Raw genomic sequence first — 23815 nt, 5'->3', positions numbered from 1 at the left:
AGGCACCTGACCTAAGCTATATGAAATAAAAACATGGTTTATAACCCTAATTATTCTTTAAATGTAATATTTTTATTATACTCTAAAATGAAGGTCATATTGTAAATTTTATTTGTTAAAATTATTTTTAAAAGTAATTATTGCTCTATTTTTATTAAATAATCTCATTATAAATTTTGATCATAAATAAATAAATAAAAAAATAATGTATTTCAATGCATTCAAATCTATATCTTTCTATATTTTAAATAATATCATATTAACTGGGTTAAAATTTAATCGGTAACTATTTCATACATAGAATTCGAATCATACATGAACACACTTGCATGTTTTATTTTGTTTTTAAAAACACTTTATTTTCACCTATATACTTTCTTTCTTTTCATTATATACTTTCTTTCTTTTCATTAAAGATATCTTTATATATAGTGTGTGTTAGATTCCCTTGAATACACAACACGATATATATACGGATAAAATTTGTGATTATGTGGTTTAGAAAGTCAATAGCTTTGGTTGATACGTTAGGGTCAATTCAATGAAAATTCAGGTTTTTCAACTCAGTCACGCTAGCTTCTTATTCCAACTCAACTCATATATATAAAAAAAATCATTGAAAATGTTTTGGCAATGTCATTCATCATATATGTTGATTTAGATTTGGAAAAAAAAAAGGGGGGGGGGGGAGAGAAAGGGACCCAAGAAGGGAGCTATAATGGATGAGCAACTCATCCCTCCATGTCAGACCACTTCTCTTTTAACTAGGACTGTTCCGTTTCTTCTTTCTCTTTCCTTGATGACCTTTACCTTTTTCTTCTCTCAATAATTCATCCATTATATTTTTTCTGCCTTTGATGCCTCCTCCAAAGCCTCTTTATCCATCTCCTTTTTCTTTACTTATTCATCCAATACCATTTGCAGTCTTCTCACCTCTAATTAAACCTTATTCTTTGGATATAAACTAATCAAAAGGGTGCAAGAAAAAAAATGGAGTTTGGTTATGAACAGCTTGTAAAAGCGACCCAAAGTTTCTGTCCGTCAAGACTGATTGGCAAAGGCAGCCATGGAGCGGTGTATCAAGGTGTTCTTCAGGACAACCGAGTAGTAGCGGTGAAGAGGTCATCTATCAATGGTGTTGAGGCACAACGTGACAACTTGAAGAAGCTAGAAAATGAAATATCTGTACTTTCATCTTTACGTCAAAGTTGTAATGTCATCAGCTTTCTCGGAGCGAGTCATGACTCGGTCCAGAACGACAAGCTTTTGGTGATGGAGTTGATGCCTAATGGTTCTTTGCATGATTTACTACACGTTGCAGCTACCCCTCCTTCTTGGCCTCAACGTCTAGAGATCGCTCTGCAAATTGCAAGGGCGGTTCAGTTTCTTCACGAAAGCAATCCTTTGGTTATCCATAGGGATATTAAATCTGCTAATATTTTGTTTGATTCAAACTGGACTGCTAAGTTGTGTGATTTCGGACTCGCCATCTCGCCGGCAGACTCGCTGAGTCAGGCCACTCAACCAGCAGGTACGATCGGGTACTTGGACCCTTCGTACACAGCCCCTAATAAACTAAGCACTAAAAACGACGTGTTTAGTTTTGGGGTAGTTTTGTTAGAGATCATTAGTTGCAGAAAGGTAATTGATGTCACTAAAGCACCGGCTTCCATTGTTGAATGGGCAATTCCTTTAGTGAAAAAGCAAAGGGTGGTGGAAATCTGCGACTCCAGGATTCCATTTCCGATGTACATGGAAAGCAGAATAAGGAGAATATTAAGCGTGGCATCACGTTGTTCATCTGACAAGGAAGAGCACCGTCCTTCAATCGGAGAAATCATTGTGGCAATGGAGACTTGTTCCATTGAACCGGTCAGAAGTATAACAGCCTGGAATAGCGTCATACAGTACTTGGTTCAACTCAAGAGGCGGCGAAAGCTGAGTGGGGAATATTGCAGAAGGTCAGCCGTTTATTCAACCCGACAAGATGAAGATGTTAATAGCCATGTTTCGACGGGGAAAGTAGTGCTGCTGAAGGAGATGTTAGCAGATGTTAGATTGAAATGAGTTTTGTTGAAGCTGAGTTGACTCGGTTGTGAGTGGGAGATGAGTCAAAAATGAACTCGTGTGGGTCAATGGGTTTGGTTTGGTTGCCTTTATTTGCCAATATATAATGCTGGTTTTAATCAAAACAACATGCATTCCAAACAGAAGATTCCCGAAAAGTTGGTAGCCAAAGAATATAAGAAAGCTTCGTTTGATGCCCTGTCATTCCCTGTTCATGTCTGTACTTTATTTATCTTTTCCTATATATCTAAAATATACTGGTTTTTTTTTAATTTCATATATATATATATTGGTATGATATTAATACGTCTAGGGAATATTAACTTCCTATTCTACTATAAAATTAATGTATATCCCAAAACCGCAAAACCATACAATAAGAAGCAAATGAGTAAAATGGGGGGAGGTTTAAAATTTTGGAAGAAGCACATTACATCCAATGAAACATATTTGTTAGAATTCTGTGTCATGAATCATGTTGTGAAAATTTTAAATTGTAACTCATTTATAAAAGAAATCAAATATAGAGGTAAAATTCGACCTTTGGTCTTTTGTCTCTATAGATCTCTATTCACCATTAAACTCGATTGAGGTGTGGGGGTGGAGGTCTCATGATACGGATCTTGCCGTACAAGTTAAATTCATATAGAACTATACTTCTTCTATTAGATGTTGATTATAAAAGGGTTATTTAACCCTTAAAATAAGTGTAACAGAAAACCTCTTATATTATTATGTTTTTAGTATCGGGTGAATCTATTTCTTTATAAAAAGTTTTCAAATAAAATTTATGTTTTTTATTTTTATTTTTCTTTTCTATTGCTTTTGATTATTTCTATTAACATTATCGATGAATAGTACAAGGGAGAGGAGGGAGGTTTAAAAGTAAAGATAGCAAATATTATAATACCTAAGAAATTAAATACAAATGCATGAGAATCAATAAAGTGGACACGTGAAATATGAAACCAATGGTGATGGGTATTAAAATATTTTATTACTCCATGTCTTTAAAGATTACATTAATTTGGATAGTGAAGATGAGAAATCTTTGGGCACGTTAAAGTTTGTGCAACAGGCCAATTGGCAGAAATGCTTGCCATTTAATTTGTTTTATATTCATTAGAGGAAACTCTCACCTCATCCCAATTCTATTATCTCAGCTTCAAATTCTACCTACTATCTACTCTTATCACTTGGCTTTCTTTAATGAAATTATTTTACTTGACCTCTTTTGATGTTCCACAAGCTTTTTCAAGTTATTTAGAGATAAATTCTTGCATAAAGCTTGCAACTTCAACTACTTTGTTTGAATATCGTAATCGAAGGAGTTCGTCTCGTTCTCCCTTCTTTTAAAATGTATTTCCTCAAATATGCATCTATGCCGAAAGGAGAAAAATAAAATAAAAAAAATCATTAAAAATAACACGAACTCCATGCTCACCTAGCCACTCAATCTTGTAAAAGTTGTCGTTGATCTTTTCCTAAACTTTGAAAGGACCACCTCCTCTAACATCATGTTCTAATTTTTTTGTATAAGGAAACCTCTCTTTCCTCCTATGCACCCACACCTAACATCAAAGCTTGAACAGCTTTGTTTATGCTCTTTATTGGCTTCTTGTGCACTCACTTAATTTCTTTTCTAAATTTGTTTTAATCTTTCTCATCAATAGTCTTAACAATTCCTTCTTCTTTTTACTTTTTTTTAACTAAAAATTTCATATAAAAATAAAGATACTAATGTCATGTTTGGTTCAACAAAATGGCTTAGCCATTTCAGGCATATTCAACCATTAACTCGATCTATGGATTCCTTTATTAGGTTTGACCCTAATCCAGCAGATTTATGTTGCCCTATATCTAGGGGTGCAATCAACTTCGCTTAATTATGCTAGATCTACTCTTAGACAGGGACTTTTGCTCCTCTGAATAAGCACATCAATACTTGAATCAATATCCTGGAATATTAAAGCAAGAATTAAGAACACATAATTAAAAACAAATCAAGTATTTATCATATAATTCAGAAAATAGTAACAAGATCTGTCTTAGGTTTCATCCCCCTTAGGTATTTAGGGGATTTAGTTCATATGTGTAAAAGAAAACATCTCAAAAGAATAATAATAACAAAAGATAAAGAATCCCCAAAACCCCTAAAGGAAATTGAAGGGGGATCTTCAGTCTTGAAGGAGAATCTGGCTTCTGAGATGGATCAATCGACTTTCTTCGAGTAATTCCTTGCCCCCTACTCCGTGTGTTCTCTAGGTGCCTCCTAGGGTGTTTATATAGGCTTTAGAATGCTTCAAAATCCTCAAAAGTGGCCTTTTTCGAGTAGAACTAGACTTGGGCTTGACAGGGACACACTCGTGTAGGGTGGCTTAGGCCGTGTTAGAGTGTGCTAAATAGACACAGGCGTATGGTCTACACGTGTGAGGAAGTCTAGGCCTTGTTGATTTCCCACGTTGACCTATTTTCTCCGTTTTTGGGCCTATTTCTCGCTCTTTTTACTCTCCTATGCTCACCTAAGTATAGAACATGAAATTTAAAGGATTAGGAGCATCGAATTCCACAAATCTAATGATAATTCATCCAAAAATGTACTAAGCATGGGATAAAAATATGTATAAATTACGACTTATGAAATACCCCCACACTTAAGCGTTTGTTTGTCCGCAAGCAAAATCCTCAATTCACAATTGAGAATTCATTTTTCTCAGCTTATAATTCCTATCAACAATATATGAAAATAATCCATAAGTAATCATACATTGAGAATTCAACTAGAAGAACATTAAAGTTTCAAACATTCCAAGTTGGGCATTTTATCATGAAAACATAGGTGTCTTCCCTCATCTAAGTAATCACCTTTGATTCAAAATATCACAGAATTCAACATCCTCACCAAAAGTTCACTCAAATCACACGAGGTGTTTAAGGACAACAATTTAGCACTCAACAGTCAATATGAAAAGTTATTACCATAGGCTTGCGTGAAAATCAAATCTCCACCACTATATATTGAGATGATACATCAATCAAAAGGTCTTTAGAGGGTTGTAATGTGGCTTTGGTTAGGGGGTGTGGTCACAAGCTGAAAGAGAAGGTTAGAATCGAGATTGAATTGAAAAATTACCTAACTAAAAAAATACTAAAACTGACAAATTACATTCCTAATTAGATGATCCTAGAGTTGAGCTTTTCTTCATGGATAACATTGTTTTAATCCAAGCATTACATAATTTCGTAATATGCTAGATGATAAATTGCATCAACTTCATTTTTTTTAAGAGCAAATCAAGTTATATAGAACTTTGCTAACTATCAAAAATAAAACATAGCTAATTAATTTATTCAAATCAAATCTCGACAAAAATAGGAATCAAATTAATTGAGGGGATTTCAATAAAAATGGGTTATGGGTAAATATTGAGGGTAAATCAATGAATGACTTGTTAGGCTCAAGGGGGTTCACTAAGGGTTTGTAATAGCCCAAAATTGGGTCTAGTTGGAATAGAGGTTTCAGGACCACAAAATCTGAGATAAAAATAATTATTTTATGATTATTTTGAGGTCTATGATATGATTGCATGATTGTGTGAAAATTTCGTGAAGAAATTCTATGCATAAAGTGCTCAATTTGAAGTTAGGGACTAAATTGAATAAGTTGCAAAACTTGCATTCTAGAAGTTTCTAGTATGAAATTGCTTTGAAATATTAATTAGGAGGTCTTAAATATCAATTTGGCCAATTTCTAAGTGATGGAAAAAAATTGGACATGGATGGAATTTTTGAAAGTTTAGTAAGGAAGGGCATTTTGGTCATTTGGTAATTAAAAGAAATAAAAAGGGAAAATAAAGCCAAAATTTACTCATCTTTTTCATGGAGGCCGAAATTAGCATGGGGGAAACCATGTCTAGGGTTTTCAAGCTTTCCAAGCTCAATAGTAAGTCCGTTCTAACCCCGTTTTTCAAGTTCTTTATGTTTTTGGAATCCCGGTAATTTGATTAAGCTTATTCTAGCAATAATTTAAGCTAGGTTTCATATTTGGAAAAATACCCATAGGTTAAATGTGTTTATTTTTCTGTTTTATGATAGAATATGAGGTTTTAAATTATGTTAGACAACTTGTGCTACTCGGTTTTGAGTGAAAACGAGTAAAAGGGCTTAATCGGTAAAAATACCTAATAGTCATAAGTATATGTTAGAGTGAGAATTTGATGTTGCCATAGAAGGTAAAAGTGATCAGCATGTCATAAAACATAAGAATAAGGGATGAAGTTTAATTCTCGAGCCTAGGGGCAAAAGTGTAAATATGAAAAAGTTTAGGGGCAAAATTGTAATTTTTCCAAAGTTTGAGTTAAGGACTGTTTTGAATATTACATTAATTAAATAAGTAAAATATGATGTTTTAGATCCCAGAAAATGATATTTGAACCTAGAATGAGAGAAAAATCGAAAATTGGGAAAGTTGGTAAAATGATCATTTTAGTATCGAGGTAAGTTCATATGTATAATAAGCATTAATTTATGCATGTTTCAATGTAAAATTGATATATTTATTATAATTTCTGAGGTGTTGAAAGTATGTAAGTTGGTATGATAATAATACAGCAAAAATGCTGTAATTTATATTTGAAAGTTAAATTTAGTGAATTAATTGAATTATGTTAAATTAAATGATTATGGTGCCAATTTTATGAATTGATTTAAAAATATGTCTATGGTACATGAAGTGCATTGAATTATCATACATAAATGTGATTTCTATGATTATGGATATTATGGGAAATTGTAAGTTCATATGATTTTTAATAAGGCAATGTGTAATTTAATGTTATTGCCTTGATATTAAATGAGATGTAAGTTTATATGTAAGTAATACATCAATATTACTTGTATTATGATATTTTATAATAATATTGGAAATATGTTTGTGGATAATTACTTGATTGGTGAAATTGTTGGAAAAGAGAGAGAAATCCCGGTTGAACCTTCGGAAAGATTGGATGATACAGATAGTATGTAGCTAGGTTACATGTATGGTGCTGAGTGCACATCATGTGTACAAGAGAGCTACAAGACATTATGATGTAGCTAGGTCGCATGGGTGATACTATGTGTACACCATGTAGACAAGAGAGCTACGGGATATATGTAGCTAGGTCGCATGCGTGGCTCCAGGTGAAGGACACCATGTAGACAAGAGAGCTACGAGATAAATTGGCTAGGTCACATGGGTGGTACTGAGTGTTCACCATGTGTACAAGAGAGCCGAACTCTATGATGGGTGGAGCTATGTGCTGAAACCACCAAGTATCGAGGATTGATCCGAAGTGTTCAACGGGAGACTCTCTATGTATTGCTTTGTGAGTTTTGTGATGAATAAGTGCATGAACTTGGTTATGTGAATGATGTGTTCATTAAGTGACCAGGATGTGGTAAGGTTATAAACAAGTAAGTTATACATGAGGATGATTTTATGGTGACCTTGTGATCATGGGCCTATACTTGTGATGTATGAAATATGGTGAAAATGATTTGTGATATGTATGTTAAAATGAGGTTAATACAAAGAAAGTGTGAAAGAGTGAATTAGCAATAAAACTGTTTTGGACAGTAGCAGTGACGTGATTTTGAAAAATCACCAAAAATAGTAGAAATTGAATCAGAGACTGAATGAGATATTAAATTAAAGCTTAATGAGTATATTTTCATATAAAAGAAACAGAGCAAGAAAAGGAGTTCTATATTTTGATATATTTATGTTTTTGTGAGACTGGTTCAGAATGATTACGTGATCCCCTGTTCTAACTTTGGAAAATCACAAAAATTTGGATAAAAATAATTAGAGGCTTAAAATTATATTTTTAAAATCCATAATGAGTCTATTTTCAATATAAATCAACAAGAACATTATCTGATTTCTTTATTGTGAGATAATTAATTTTTAGTGAAGAGAGGTTAGAACTGTCAGAATATGAAATAGGGGAAATTTTAATGAATAAACTGTACTAATTGGATAAACCAAAAATTATGAAAATTTTATGGTGCAAAGATATGTGAGTATAGTTTTAGGGGAAATTTACAGATCTTAATTTGGAGCTCTGTAGCTCAAATTATAAATAAGTAAGTGACTATGACTCGTGTGGACAGTTTGATGTGAGCATTTATTAGTAAATTGTGAAATCGTACTTACAAGAATGCTATATACATTAAGGATATGGAATGGAGAGGAGGAGGAGGAAAATAAATATATGTGGAATACATGGAAACTATGGTATATGAAATATTGATATAATGAAATAAATGATATGTGTTTATAAGAAAACAGAAAGAGAATGATATGTATCATGACATATATATATATATATATATATATATGACTAGTCTCAATGTAATGCTTGTAGGGTATGGAGTTGAATTAAAATGTTTTAGGTAAACATGTTATTTGCGCATCTGAATTGTGGTATTTTATAAAGATATGATCTAGTTTTAAATATGAATGCTTGATGATTAAGCTAAAGATATTTGGTAAGATGATAATCTTGGTATAAATGTATAAGTGGTACTATAATAAACAAGGTAAAATGAGTATGAGAGACACATGTATGATGATATACAAATGCTATGTTTGTGGTTTAATTGAGAATATTTAATCATTAAATGAATACCATGTTATATGCTTTTGATTTTGTATAAGTGTGTAAGAGATTAAGGTTGACCAAAGCTTGGAAAATAGCTTAGGTATATTCCACACAGGCAGAGACACGACCATGTGTCTCAGCTGTGTATGGAACATGACTTTGGGGCACGGGCGTGTGGAGCCTTAAAGCATGAAATTTCCAAGATTTTCGTAAGTTCTCGGTTTAGTCCCGAACCCTTTCTAAAGTATGTTTTGGGCTTCGTAGACTCAAATAAAGGACTATGTGTAAGTGAATGAACGTTTTGAAATATGAATGAAATTTTATGGCCCGTATTTTAGTTTAATGTTTGTATGTTTGTCCGATAATGCCTCGTACCTTATCCCGACCTCGGGTTCGGGTAAGGGGTGTTACAGGGTTAATTATGAAGGTAGACTTTTATGGAGTGAGTGGGTTAAACCTAAGTGCCTTTATCATCTCGACATATCAAATAAAATGGTGTGGTCTTGGCATGCATAATCGAAGCAAGTTCTAGAATAACAAATCAATATTGATGCATTCATAGCAACAATAAAAGTGAGCATGAAAGAAATAATATATGCTCTAAATGCTCAAGATCTCACAAAAATTATGGCTTTTTTATGTTAATCCTGTAAATTTCAACTTCAAGATAATACCTAAACTTGGGGAAATAACCTAAAACTTTTTAATTCTAAAAAAAAAAATCAACTTATCATGCTTGATTCTTTAATTCCTTAAAGTTTAAACAACCAATGCATAAATTCCTATGTTTTAATTCAAGACATATCAATAAAAATCATAAATTAATCAAAATTCATTCTAATAGTGATATAAGTGAGTCACGTGAGAATAAGACAAAATTCAGGGATTTTTCTGATAATGATATAAATAACCCCCACACACTTAAGATGTACATTGCCCTCAATGTATAAAGATAGATTTACTGAAAAATATAGATATAAGATCATAAGATAGGGAGAGAAATGAAACTTCCTAAATGTTAAATGGAATCCTTGAATAGGAGTCATGGAAAGTAATTGGCTAAGACAAGGGTGAGATTGAAGGAGGATACTCCGGTGGTGGTAGAGGTTGTTAGTCCACAAGTGTTGTGCCAAAAGAATATTATAACTAGTGGTAGCTATGGTCATGGTCGAGTAGGGCATGGCAGTCGTGGAGGACCTTTTCTAGTGGAGTTGCAAATTCCTAAGTAATAGTGAGTTGTAAAGCTCTTCATATCTGTGATAGAATCAATAACTCTTTAGGTAATATAAAGTAGCAAGATTACTTGTAAAGAAATGGCTGAAAACATAAATTGTTTAATATAAATTATAAAATCTAAAGATGAAGTAAAAATAGTACTAAAAAAATAAAAAGTAAAAAGATAAATAAAGATAGAAGTAAAAAAAAAAAGTAAAAATAATAAATAAAAGTCTTCAAAAATCCTCTTCGCCAGATGGTTCGCGAGGTGGGGGTGGCGATGATATGTGGATTTTTGGGTGATGGTCGGGGCTTAGATGGCGACAGCGGTGGTGAGAGCTGCGACTAGGGTTAGGGTTTGGGGAAGAGGATGATGAATAGTGGAGGTTTATATAGAAATTGGGGCACACGGCTGTAGGGCACATGGCCGTGGGGCACGCCCGTCTGCCCTTATTTCAGCCGGTGTGTTTTGTGTTTTTCAAATTTGGGCGCGCCTGGAATTCAGCCCACACCTGTGTTCTTTGGGCGTGTTGGTGCACACGACCATGTCGCACGGTCGTGTCCTACTTCGTTTGCTTCTCCCACGCCCGTGTATATATGATCGCGTGATTTCATGATAGGTTTTAAATATTTATAATTTATCATTCTTGAAACTAACTATTATCGCGATGTAGGCAAGTGTACCTATCGAACAGTAGTAAAGTTTTAGCAAGACCAGATTGTCGAACCCAAAGGAACTAAAAGGACTAGTAATTACTGTCTTTTTATTATCCAGCCTAGGAATAAAGAGGTTTTGTTTTAACTAACTAATTATCTAAACTAAGAACTCACAGAGAATAGAATTAGGGAATTGCTTTTGGGAAAATCAATTGAATTAAGACAATACCTAAGGAAAAATCCACCTAGACTGCACTTGTTATTCTGGCTCCGAATCGGACGATTTATTCATTTAACTTGTTCCGTAGAGATCCTTAAATTATGTTATTATCCCTATTCAAGACTAATAACGTCTAATCCCTAGATTGAATATTTGAGACCTTTCTCTAATTAACACCCTAGGGTTGCATTAACTCGATCTATGGATCCTTTTATTAGGTTTTACCCTAATCCGGAAAAATCTTGTCACCCTATGTCTAGGCGCGCAAACAACTCCGCTTAATTATGACAAATATACTCTTAGACAGGGTTTATTCCTCATCTGAATAAGAGCTTGTCTTGAATCAGTATCCTGGGATATCAAAACAAGAATTAAGAACACATAATTAAGAACAAGTTAAATATTTATCATACAATTCAGAAAATAATAACAAGATTCGTCTTAGGTTTCATTCCCCGTTGGTATTTAGGGGATTTAGTTCATAACTAAATAAGAAAACATCTCAGAATAATAAAGAATACAAAACATAAAGAAAACCCAAAACTCCTGAAGGGGAAATTGAAGAGAGATCTTCAGTCTTGATGATGAATCCGGCTTCTGAGATGGATCAATTGGCTTCCTTGGAGTAATTTCTTACTCCTTATTCTGTGTGTCCTCTTTCTTCCTCCTCTAGGGTGTATTTATAGGCTTTAGGATGCCTAAGAGACTTCAAAAGTAGCATTTTCTGAATTGGACTCAACTTGGGCTCAGTAGGGACACGCCCGTGTGCGATTATTTCAGGCTATGTTCGAGCCTGTTAGAATGGAACGAGCGTGTGTTCTACCCGTGTGAGTTGTGCTTCAATTCTGCCAAATTGACACGGCCGTGTGGGCTACCCGTGTGAGGAAGTCCAGGCCGTGTTGATTTCGTACTTTTGCCCATGTTCTCCGTTTTTGGCCCGTTTCTAGTTCCTTTCGCTCTCCTAAGTATAAAACATGAAATTAAAGCATTAGGAGCATCAAATTCACCAATTCTAAAGGGAAATCATCCATAAAATGCGTTTAACATGGGGTAAAAATATGTATAAATTACGGTTTATCAAATACCCCCACACTTAAGCATTTGCTTGTCCTCAAGCAAAATTCTCAACTCATAATCAAAATAAATTCTTCTCAATTTATAATTTCTATCGATAATATCTCAAAATAATCTATAGGTAATCATACATTGAGAATTCAACTAAAAGAACATAAAAGTTTGAAACATTCCAAGTTGAGTATTTTAATCATGCAAACATAGGTGTCTCCCCTCATCTAAGTAATTACCATTGATTCAAAATATCACAGAGTTTCACATCCTCACTACAGATTCACTCAAATCACTCGAGGTGTTTAAGGACAATAAATGAAGCACTCAATAGTCAATAATGAAAAGTCATTACCATAGGCTTGCATGAAAATCAAATCTTCACCACTATAAATTGAGATGAAACATCAATCAAAAGGTCTTGAGAAGGTTGTAACGAGGCTTGGTTAGGGGGTGTGGTCACAAGCTAAAAGAAAGTGTTAGAATCGAGATTTAATTGAAAAATTGCCTAACTAGAAGAAGGGTTAATCATCACTTGCGTACAACAGGGCTTTTTCTCAGAATATGGAATTACTAATGTGTATACATTTTTTTTAAGAACAAGTTAAATAACATAGACTAACTATTAAGAACAAGACATAGCTAAGCAATTTCTTCAACTTAAATATCGACAAAAATAGGGATTAATTTAGGGGATTTCAACAATAATGGGTTAAGGGTTAATATTAAGGGTAATACAAGAAATGGCTTGTTAGGCTCAAGGGGGTTTACTGGGGGTTAATCGTGGAGGTAGGCTTTTCATGGCATGAGTGGGTTAATCCTAAGTTCTAGAATAACAGTTCGATATTGACGCATTCAAAGTAATAATAAAAGTGAGCATGAAAAAATTAATAGATGCTCAAAAGGCTAAAAAATTTCACAAAAATTATGGCTTTTTAATGTTTAAAACTTGTGAATTCTAACTCAAAGTAATACCTAACTTTAGGGAAACAACCTAAGATTTTAAATTCTTAAAAATCAACTTATCATGCTTGATTCTCTAATGTCTTAAAGTTTAAACAATCAATGCATAAATCCCTATGTTTTAGTTCAAGATATATCAATCAAAATCATAAATTAATCAAAATTTATCCTAAATACGATATGAGAGCTTTCCAAGAGAACAAGGCAGTCATTTAGGGATTTTTCTGATAATGAAATAAATACCCCCCACACTTAAGATGTACATTGCCCTCAATGTACAAAGCTAGATATTAGAATATAAAAATAAGATAGGGAGAGAAATGAAACTTCCTATATGATGAATTCCTCGAACTGGAGTTTTGGAGAGTAACCGGTGCGAGAGTAGAGGAGGATACTCCGGCGATGGTAGAGGTTCATTAGTCTATAAGTCTTGCGTCAAAAGAATATTATATCTAGTGGTAGCTATAGTCGTGGTCGATCAAGACATGGCAGTCGTGGAGAGCCTTTCCCGGTGGAGTTTTTAGTTCCTATGCGATGATGAGCTTAAGAGCTCTATATAACTGTGATGAAATCAGGAACTTTTTAGGGGATATTAGGAAGAATAAAAACTCATAAAGAAATAACCGAAATTGATAATTAAAAATAAAATTCTAAAATCTAATAAAAATAAAAAGTATTTTTAATAAAAATTCAAAACATAAAATAATAAATAAATATTTTTAAACATCTTCATTGCCGGATGGTTCGCGAGGTGGGACTGGCGATGAGATGTGGAGGTGCTTGACAAATCTACTATAGAGTGGCATCAATGTTGTCAAATCGTTGAAAACACTGCTGCTCGAACTGAGTGAGGCGCTTAGAGATGTCAGCATATGAAGCCGCCGCATGAACTGGACGAGAGGGTAGTGGTGGCTGAGACAGTAGGTCCTCGTGCTGTGGAGGGACATCATCAGGAATGTCCTCATAGGCCTCCTCCTTTATAGATTGGGCGAGACGATATTGAGGAGGGTAGGTTCCTCGGCGCTTTTCGATCATCCTCATACTAAGCATGCTCGAGATGCCTTGTGGAGACATTTGACCAATGAGGGTTAAGGATGATTCTTGGGCTGCGGTGCTGAGAAGCCCGAAGTGTCGAGCCAACAGCGTAACATAGGGGCCAATGGAGATGACCCCCTTCCTATGCCGCTCCGTCTGGTGCTGAATCGCATGAGCGATGAAATAGGCAAGGTCAATGGCGTGCCTGTGCGGCATACACCATAAAAAGTAGGCGTCGTGAGTGTTGACGATGCCGGTGCTCTCTCGCCTTCCTGTAATCGTGTGAGCCAAAATGGGGCATAAGTGCCTTAGGGATGGTGGGAGAACTGATGCCTTGGAGTGGCTAGGATTGTAGGAGGCAGCGCCAGGGGCCAAAGTGTACCAGCACTTCAAGGGAGAGAAGTGTATGTGGGGAGTGAGAGCATGTAGTTTATTCTCCTCCTTGAACTCTTCCGTATATAAGCCTAGCGTCATACTGAACTCTGGGACGCTGAGCTACGGACTAATCCGCCTAGGCAAAATTGGGCCGTGCCGGGATCATCGTAGTTCGTCATTACGGTTTAAAGATAAAACGTTGAGCATAGTTTCATCGTGAGCTCGAGGTAAGTTGGCTCGATGATCCTAAAGAACAGCTCTCAAGGGTCAATGGTTAGGAGGGCCCGAATCGTATCAGCCAACTGAACTTGTTCTAAGGCAACCTAGTCGATGCAGCGGCCCGCAATTAATGCTCGGGCCCGAAGTATTTGGAAAAGTTCTTCTTGGGGCCCTCGGGGGAACTGCAGGAGAGGGTGACGAATTTTCGTGGTTGGGCTCGTGGATGATGACGCTCCCTTCCTTTTCTTCGAAGTAGGTACGATGATTTTCTTTCCTCGTGAAGACGACATGGTACCTGCTATCAAAACCATTAATTCATCGTGAGGGATGATCAAAGTAAAATGAAGACAAATTTCAATAAAAATCAGAATTTCAGCCACAACTACTAATATTAACCAAACATAACCAACATAATTATTTTGATAGCATAATTTCGTGACATTATCATTGTAATGGCATGAGAATGGGCATAGTAATGGCATGTGTGTGACAAAAGAGTGAGGCTTTAACAACTCGATTTAACATGAAATGTATGATAAATAATCTAATAATGTAGAAATAATGAACAAAATGGAAATAGTAAGAGAAAAATAAATATTATTTTAAAAATAAACATTAAAAGTAAGTAGAATAGAGGTGAAAAGAGTAAACAAACACTAAGGGAGAGAAATTGGACGTCAAAAATGGAGTTAGAGGCGGCGCACAGGCGTGGCAAGGAGGCCGTGTGGACTTGCAGCGGTTAGGGTTAGGGTTTTTGAATGGGGAAGAAAGTGATTAGTGCAGGGTATTTATAGATTTTGGGCCACACGGCAAGGGTACACACCCGTGTTCCCCAATTTTTGCCTGTTTGTTTTGCGTTTTTCCTATTTGAGTGCGTCTAAAATTTGCCCCACGCCCGTATACCTTGGGCGTGTGGGTGCACACGGCTTTGTCGAATGACCGTGTCTAGCTTCGTTCGCTTCTCCCACGCCTGTGTCTGCAAGGTCCATGCCCATGTTAATTTAACAGGTTCGACCATGGGTACTAGACACGGGCGTGTCACACGCCCGTGCTATTTTAGTAGGTTCAGCCATGGTTCTTCCACACGGGCGTGTCGCACGCCCGTGTTGTTTTGGCAGTTCGACCACAGCCATGTCGCACGACCATGGCGTTTTATCGTAGCCCGTGTTGGGGAAATTTTTTGCCCTGTTTTCACACGGCCCTAAGCACGCCCGTGTTCTTGGCCGTGTCTTTGTGGAAAAACCTATATTCAAGATCTCTATTAGTAAGTTAGGTGTTAAGTATTAAAATTTAAAGAAATTAATATTGTTAGTGCTCGAGTTACCTCCCGAGAAGTGCTTATTTATAGTCTAAGCTCGACTTACCTCTCCATTGAATGGTTGTGGTGGTTCGAGGAGTTTATACTCCTCATTCTAGCTATCATTCTCATCAAAATAAGGTTTCAGACGAGTGTTGTTTACCTTAAAAGTGCCGAACTTGGGATGACTTACCTCAACTGTACCGAATGGGAAAATGCTAAGTGTCGTAAGATGGATTTCTTCATTCGGTGTGGTAGTGACAATGTGAGGTTCTGCGACATCTAATACAACTTTATCTCCAACCTTAAGTTGATGTGGAAAGGAGTTGAGCTCGTTCTGGCGTAGTTTTGGTTTATTATGTGTCTCGGTTTATGCGACCGCCATTCATCTAATTCCTCGATTTGTAGCCTTCGATCTTCATGAATAGGTCCTCTGCTACTGCTTGAGAATGACTCATGTGCTTCTTTCATGCTCATTTCCTGCAAAGTAGGTTGTACCATATTGTCAGTGTTAGTAGAATGGGTTAAACGATCACCTTCAATTTTCGATGTGTTGCCAGAGCTGTGAGCTTGAAGGGTGATTGTTTCATCTCCCACACGGAGTGTGAGTTCACCTGTGCCAACATCAATAATTGTTTTAGCAGTTGCTAAAAAGGGCCTTCCTAGAATTAAAGGAGTGTTTCTATTCTCCTCTATATCTAGAACAATGAAGTCAACGGGAAATATAAATTTATCGATTTTAACTAGCACATCTTCAATAATACCCCTAGGGAATCTTATAGTTTTATTTGCTAATTGAATGCTCATCCTAGTCTGTTTGGGTTTCCTGAGACCTAATTGCTTAAACATTTTGTAGGGCATGACGTTAATACTAGCCCCTGAATCAGCTAATGCATTATTCGCATCTAAACTACCAGTTAAGCAAGGAATTGTAAAACTCCCTGGATCTTTTAATTTGTTTGATAGCTTATTTTGCAGAATAGCTGAGCATACTGTGTTTAGCTCCACATGCGACGCCTCATCCAACTTCCGCTTATTTTCTAAATGCTCATTTAAAAATTTCATTCCATTTGGCATCTGCGATAGAGCTTCAACAAATGGTAAGTTAATATGTAATTTTTTTAAAAGTTTAAGGAATTTACCTAATTGTTCATCTGAGCGGTCTTTCCTTGTCGCGTTGGGGTATGGCATACGAGGTTTATATTCGATAGTCACTGGTTTGTTTTTATTATAATCTACCTCACCTTTACCTTTGCTTACCACCATTTCTTGCCTCGGTTCTGGCTTAGGCTCAACAAATCCTTCTTTATTTTGAACATTAATCACGTTGAGTTATTCCCTTGGGTTAGGTTCAGTATTACTTGGCAAGCTACCTTGTGGTCATTCGGAGATTAGTTTAGAAAGCTAGCCTATCTAAGTTTTGAGCCCTTGGATTGACGCTTGTTGATTCTTAGTGTTGTCTCGGTATTCTAGAAATGAGTTTCTGACACTGATATAAACTTTGAGAGCATCTCTTCAAGGTTCGGCTTCTTTTCCTATTGGTATGGAGGATGTTGTGGTCTTTGATTTCCTTGACCGCCCCACGAGAAATTGGGGTGGTTCCTCCAAGCTGCATTGTAAGTGTTACTATATGGATTGTTTTGAAGTCGAGGATTATTACCCATGTAATTTAATTACTCGTTATCCATGTTGTGGCCATAAGGTTGGTATTCTGAATGGCTTGTTCCACCTCCACTTGCTTCACATTGCATTATTAGGTGAACCTGTGAAGAACTAAGAAAACCATCAATTTTCTTATTCAAGAGATCTACCTGATTAGAGAGCATGGTGACCGAATCGACGTTATAAACACCGGCTGTTTTTGTTGGCTTCGTCCTCATGACTTGCCACTGATAGTTATTCAATGATATCTCCTCTATGAACTCATAAGCATCTTCAGGTGTTTTATTATTGATGGTTCCGCTAGCAGCTGCGTCCACCATTTTCCGAGTCAAAGGATTCAGGCAATTATGGAATGTTTGAACCTGAAGCCAAAGCGGTAACCCATGGTGAGGGCACCTTCTCAAAAGATCCTTGTATCTCTCCCATGTATCGTAGAGTGTTTCTAAATCCATCTGCACAAAAGAAGAGATATCATTACGTAATTTAGCCGTTTTAGCCGGCGAAAAATATTTTAGTAAAAATTTTTCGGTCATTTGTTCCCAAGTAGTAATTGACCCTCGTGGTAATGAGTTCAACCACTGTTTAGCGTTGTTCCTCAATAAGAAAGGGAATAACTGAAGACGAATGGCATCATCAGAAACGCCATTAATTTTAAATGTATCGCATAGTTCCAAAAAGTTTGCTAAGTGAATGTTGGGATCTTCATCCTGCAAACCATCAAACTGAACAAACTATTGTATCATTTAAATTGTGTTAGGTTTCAGTTCAAAGTATTTGCAGCTACAACAGGTCTAATTATGCTTAATTCAGTTCCTGTTAAAGAAGGTTTAGTATAATCATACATAGTGCGTGGAGCAGGATTTTGATTAGCCGCAATTACAGGCGGTAGCTAATTGTCTTGGTTTTCAACTATCTCTTTGGTTGGGGGTTGAGTATCATCTTCTTGCTCGTTCTCTGTGTATCTTAGGCTTCGTCTTATTTCTCTTCGGTTTCTTCGAACTGTGCGATCGATTTCTTTGTCAAAAAGTAGTGGTCCTGACGGGTTTCTTCTAGTCATAAACTATAAAAAAAAACCTGCCAGAAGAAAGAAAAAGAAAATTAGTAAATTAGAATAAAATTAAAAATAAAATTAGATTGCAAGAAAAATAAATGGCTAAAGTAATAAAAATTGAGTGTTCCTAATATTTTAGTCCTCGGCAACGACGCCAAAAACTTGATCACGTGATTTCGTGATAGGTTTTAAATATTTATAATTAATCGTTCTTGAAACTAACTATTATCGTGATATAGGCAAGTGTACCTATCGAACTGTAGTAAAGTTTTAGCAAGACCGGATTGTCGAACCTAAAGAAACTAAAAGTACTAGTAATGACTGTCTTTTTATTATCTAGCCTAGGAATAAAGACGTTTTGTTTTAACTAACTAATTATCTAAACTAAGAACTCACAGAGAATAGAATTGGGGAATTGCTTTTAGGAAAAAGGATTGAATTAGGACAATACCTAAGGAAAAATCCACCTAGGTTGCACTTGTTATTTTGGCTCCGAATCAGACCATTTATTCATTTAACTTGTTTCGTAGAGATCCCTAAGTTATGTTATTATCCCTATTCAAGACTAATAACGTCTAATCCCTAGATTGAATAATTGAGACATTTCTCTAATGAACACCCTAGGGTTGCATTAACTCGATCTATGGACCCCCTTATTAGGTTTCACCCTAATCCGGAAAAATCTTGTCACCCTATGTCTAGGCGCGCAAACAACCCTGCTTAATTATGACAAATGTACTCTTAGATAAGGTTTATTCCTCCTCTGAATAAGAGCTTGTCTTGAATCAGTATCTTGGAATATCAAAACAAGAATTAAGAACACATAATTAAGAACAAGTTAAATATTTATCATACAATTCAGAAAATAATAACAAGATTCGTCTTAGATTTCATTCCCCTTAGGTATTTAGGGGATTTAGTTCATAACTAAATAAGAAAACATCTCAGAATAATAAAGAATACAAAACATAAAGAAAACCCAAAACTCCTGAAGGGGAAATTGAAGAGAGATCTTCAGTCTTGATGATGAATCTGACTTCTGAGATGGATCAATCGGCTTCCTTGGAGTAATTCCTTACTCCCTATTCTGTGTGTCCTCTTTCTTCCTCCTCTAGGGTGTATTTGTAGGCTTTAGGATGCCTAAGAGCCCTCAAAAGTGTCCTTTTCCGAGTTGGACTCAACTTGGGCTCGGCAGGGACATGCCCGTGTGCTATTATTTCAGGCCGTGTTCGAGCCTGCTAGAATGACACGGACGTGTGTTCTACCCGTGTGAGTCGTGCTTCGGTTCTTCCAAATTGACACGGCCGTGTGGGCTACTAGTGTGAGGAATTCCAGGCCGTGTTGATTTCGTACTTTGGCCCATTTTCTCCGGTTTTGGCCCGTTTCTCGTTCCTTTCGCTGTCTTATGCTCTCCTAAGTATAAAACATGAAATTAAAGCATTAGGAGCATCGAATTCACCAATTCTAATAGGAAATCATCCATAAAATGTGTTTAACATGAGGTAAAAATATGTATAAATTACAGTTTATCAATATATACGCACGCTGGTGTTATCTTGACAGTTTCGACCACGGGTGGTAGGCACAGGCGTGTCGCACGTCCGTGTTAATTTCTCAGTTTCTACCACGGCTTATAGACACGGACGTGTTGCAGCCCATATTGATTTGGCGGGATTGCCTAAGGCCATGTCGCACGGTCATGGCACTGTATCGAATCCTGTGTTTTGGGAAAAGTTTTGCTCTGTTTTCACACGGCCGTGTCGCCGCCCGTGGTATGAGCACAGCCTAAGGTACGCTCGTGTGCCTGGTCGTGTAGATTTGGAAAACCTGTGTTTAAGGACTCAATTAATGATTTAGATGTTAAAAACCAAAATTTAAAGAGATCAACACTGTTAGTGATCGGATTGCCTCCCGAGAAGCACTTATTTATAGTCTAAGCTCAACTTACCTCTTTGTTGCGTGGTCATAGTGGTGCGAGGAGTTTACACTCCTCATTCTTGCTATCAATTTTATCAAAATAATGTTTTAGACGAGTACTATTTACCTTAAAAGTGCCGAATTTAGAATGGGTTACCTCGATTGTACCGTGTGGGAAAATGTTAAGTACCGTAAAAGGGATTGCTCCATTAGGTTCAAAAGTAGTAATATGAGGGTCTACCACATCTGATACTACTTTTTCTCCAACCTTAAGTTAATTTGATAAAACATTAAGTCCGTCATGGTGTGATTTGGTTTGTCGTGGGTTCTCGACTTCTGTGTCTGCCATTCATCTAGTTCATCGATTTGAAGTCTTCGTTTTTTATAGATGGGTCATTTGTTGTTACTTGAACATGGCTCATATATGCTCTTCAAACGCGTTTCCTGTAAAGAAGGTTGCACCACATGATCAGTATTAGTAGCATGATTTATACCACCTTCATTATTCAATGTGTTACTCGAATTATGAGCTTGAAGAGTAATTGTTTCATCACCCACACGAAGTGTGAGTTCACCTATACCAACATCAATAATAGTTCTAGTAGTTACTAAAAAAGGTCATCCTAAAATCAAAGGTACGTCACTATCCTCTTCCATGTCTAGAACAACAACATCAATTGGGAATATAAATTTATCGATTTTGACAAGAACATCTTCAATGATACCCCTAGGAAATCTAATGGTTTTATCTGCTAACTGAATGCTCATCCTAGTTTGTTTGGGTTTCCCAAGACCTAGTTGTTTAAACATTTTATAGGGCATAACGTTAATGCTTGTCCCTAAATTAGCCAATGCATTATTTACATCTAGGCTACCAATTAAATAAAGAATCGTAAAACTCCCATGATCTTTCAATTTGTTGGGTAGCTTATTCTGTAGAATGGCTGAACAAATTGCACTTAACTTCACATGCGACGTCTCATCCAACTTTCGTTTATTTACTAAGAGCTCCTTTAAAAATTTAACTGCGTTCGGCATCTGGGAAAGAGCTTCAATAAACGGTAAGTTAATATGTAATTTCTTTAATAATTTAAGGAATTTACCAAATTGTTCGTCCGTGTGGTCTTTCCTTGTTGCACTGGGGTATGGCACTCGAGGTTTATATTCTCTACTTACTTATTTTTTCTCACTATGGTCCACCTTATCCTTACTTTACTTACCACAATTCCTTACCTCGGTTCTGGTTCAGGTTCAACTAACCCTTCCTCATCTTGAACGGTAATCGCATTAAGCTGCTCCTTTGGGTTAGTTTCAATATTACTCGGCAAATTACTTTGTGGTCATTCAGAAATCAGTTTAGCAAGCTAGCCTATCTGAGTTTCGAGCCCTTGGATCGACGCTTTTTGATTTTTAAGTGCTATTTCGATATTTTGAAAACGAGTTTTTGACACCAAGATGAATTTTGTTAGCATCTCTTTAAGGTTCGGATTCTTTTCCTGCTGGTAAGGTAGTTGTTGAAAACCTGGGGGAGGTTGTGGCCTTTGATTTCCTTGGCCACCCCATGAGAAGTTGGGATGGTTCCTCCAACCTGCATTATAAGTGTTATCGTATGGGTTATTTTGAAGTCTAGAATTATTATTACCCATATATTGAACTTGTTCCTCCTTGGTGCTAGGGTTGAAGGATTGATATTCTGTGTGTACTCCTTCTCCATTTGAATCGCACCTCATCACTGGATGTACCTGAGTAGAACCATACAAACTGTCAATCTTTTTATTTAATAGTTCTACCTGGTTAGATAGCATAGTAACCGCGTCAAGGTTGAAAACACCGGCTACTTTTATCGGCTTTGTTCTCATGACTTGCCACTGATAGTTATTCAATGACATCTCTTCAATAAATTCATAAGCCTCTTCAGATGTTTTTTTGTTCAAAGTTCCACCGGCGGCTGCGTCGATAAGTTGTTGTGTTGAGGGGTTCACACTGTTGTAAAAAGTCTGAACCTGTAACCATAAAGGTAACCCATGGTGAGGGCACATTCTCAATAGGTTCTTGTATCTCTCCCATGCATCATAAAGAGTTTCTAGATCCATCTACACAAAAGAAGAGATATCATTCCTCAATTTAGCCGTTTTAGCCGGTAAAAAATATTTAACTAAGAATTTTTCGGTCATTTGTTCCCAAGTAGTGATTGACCCTCGTAGTAACGAGTTCAACCACTGTTTAGCCTTATTCCTCAACGAAAATGGAAACAACCGAAGGCGTATGGCATCGTCAGAAACGCCATTGATCTTAAAAGTGTCACAGAACTCCGGGAAATTTGCCAAATGAGTGTTTGGATCATTGTCCTGCAAACCATCAAACTGAAAAAACTGTTGTATCATTTGAATCGTGTTAGGTTTCAGTTCAAAATTATTTGCAGCAATAGTAGGTCTAACTATACTCGATTCAGCTCCTGTTAAACTAGGTATGGCGTAATCATACATAGTAAGAGGAGCAGGATCTTGATTTACTGGGTTCACAACAGCCACAAGATGTAGCGGATTATTATTATGATTATCAGCCATCTCCTCGGTTGTGGTTTGAATATCGTCCTCTTGCCCTTTCTCTATGTATTGTAGGCTTTGCCTTATCTCTCTTCGATTTTTGCGTGCTGTGCTTTCGATCTCACTATCAAAAAGTAGAGGTCCTGACGGGTTTCTTCTAGACATAAACCGTAAAAACCTGCCAGAAGTAAATAAAAGAAAATTTAGTGATAAAAGTTAAATTGCAATAAAATAAATGGCTAAATTAATAAAAATTAAACGTTCCTAATATCTTAATTCCCCAGCAACGGCACCAAAAACTTGATGTATGCGTGATAAGTTTTATATTTATGATTGATCGTACTTGAAAACTAACTATTATCACGATGAAGGCAAACACACCTATTGAACAGTAGTATAGTTTATAGCAAGACTGGAATGTCGAACCCATAGGAACTAAAAGTACTAGTATTAACTTTCTTTTTATTATCTAGCCTAAAAATAAAGGGATTTACTTTATCTAAACTAATTAACTAAACTAAGAATGCACAGGAAGAAAATTGGGGAAATACTTTTGGGAAAACTGATTGATTTGGACAATACCTAAGGAAGAATCCACCTAGACTTCACTTGTTATTTGACTCTGAATTAGACGATTTATTCACTTAACTCGATCCATAGAAATCCCTAATTTATATTATTATCTCTCGAGACTAACAACGTCTAACCCTAGGTTGATTAATTGAAATCTCTTTCTAATTAAAACCCGTAGTGTTGCATTAACTCGATCTATGGATTCCTTTATTAGGTTTGACCCTAATCCGGCAGATTTATGTCGCCCTATGTCTAGGGGTGCAATCAACTCTGCTTAATTATGCTAGATCTACTCTTAGACAAGGACTT

At 36.3% G+C, this 23815-nt stretch overlaps 1 protein-coding gene and 2 non-coding genes across 3 annotated transcripts; all 3 read left to right on the top strand.

The window, feature by feature from the left end:
* Positions 1-690: 690 nt before the first annotated feature.
* On the top strand, positions 691-2337 carry LOC107925368 (serine/threonine-protein kinase-like protein At5g23170). The gene has a single exon (XM_016856029.2). The coding sequence runs from the start codon at positions 991-993 to the stop codon at positions 2065-2067; it is 1077 nt and encodes a 358-aa protein (XP_016711518.2). The 5' UTR covers positions 691-990; the 3' UTR covers positions 2068-2337.
* A 15460-nt stretch (positions 2338-17797) lies between these two features.
* Positions 17798-17904, top strand: LOC121208264 (small nucleolar RNA R71). The gene has a single exon (XR_005903229.1). It is a non-coding gene; the product is annotated as a small nucleolar RNA R71 (small nucleolar RNA).
* Positions 17905-22406: 4502 nt separating this feature from the next.
* On the top strand, positions 22407-22513 carry LOC121207676 (small nucleolar RNA R71). Its single transcript, XR_005902804.1, has one exon. It is a non-coding gene; the product is annotated as a small nucleolar RNA R71 (small nucleolar RNA).
* The last annotated feature ends 1302 nt before the right edge of the window (positions 22514-23815 follow it).

Source organism: Gossypium hirsutum, chromosome A01, assembly GCF_007990345.1.
Source record: "Gossypium hirsutum isolate 1008001.06 chromosome A01, Gossypium_hirsutum_v2.1, whole genome shotgun sequence".
Classification (NCBI taxonomy): domain Eukaryota; kingdom Viridiplantae; phylum Streptophyta; class Magnoliopsida; order Malvales; family Malvaceae; genus Gossypium; species Gossypium hirsutum.
The sequence above is the reverse complement of the archived record's forward strand: the minus strand, read 5'-3'. Positions and strand labels throughout refer to the sequence as shown.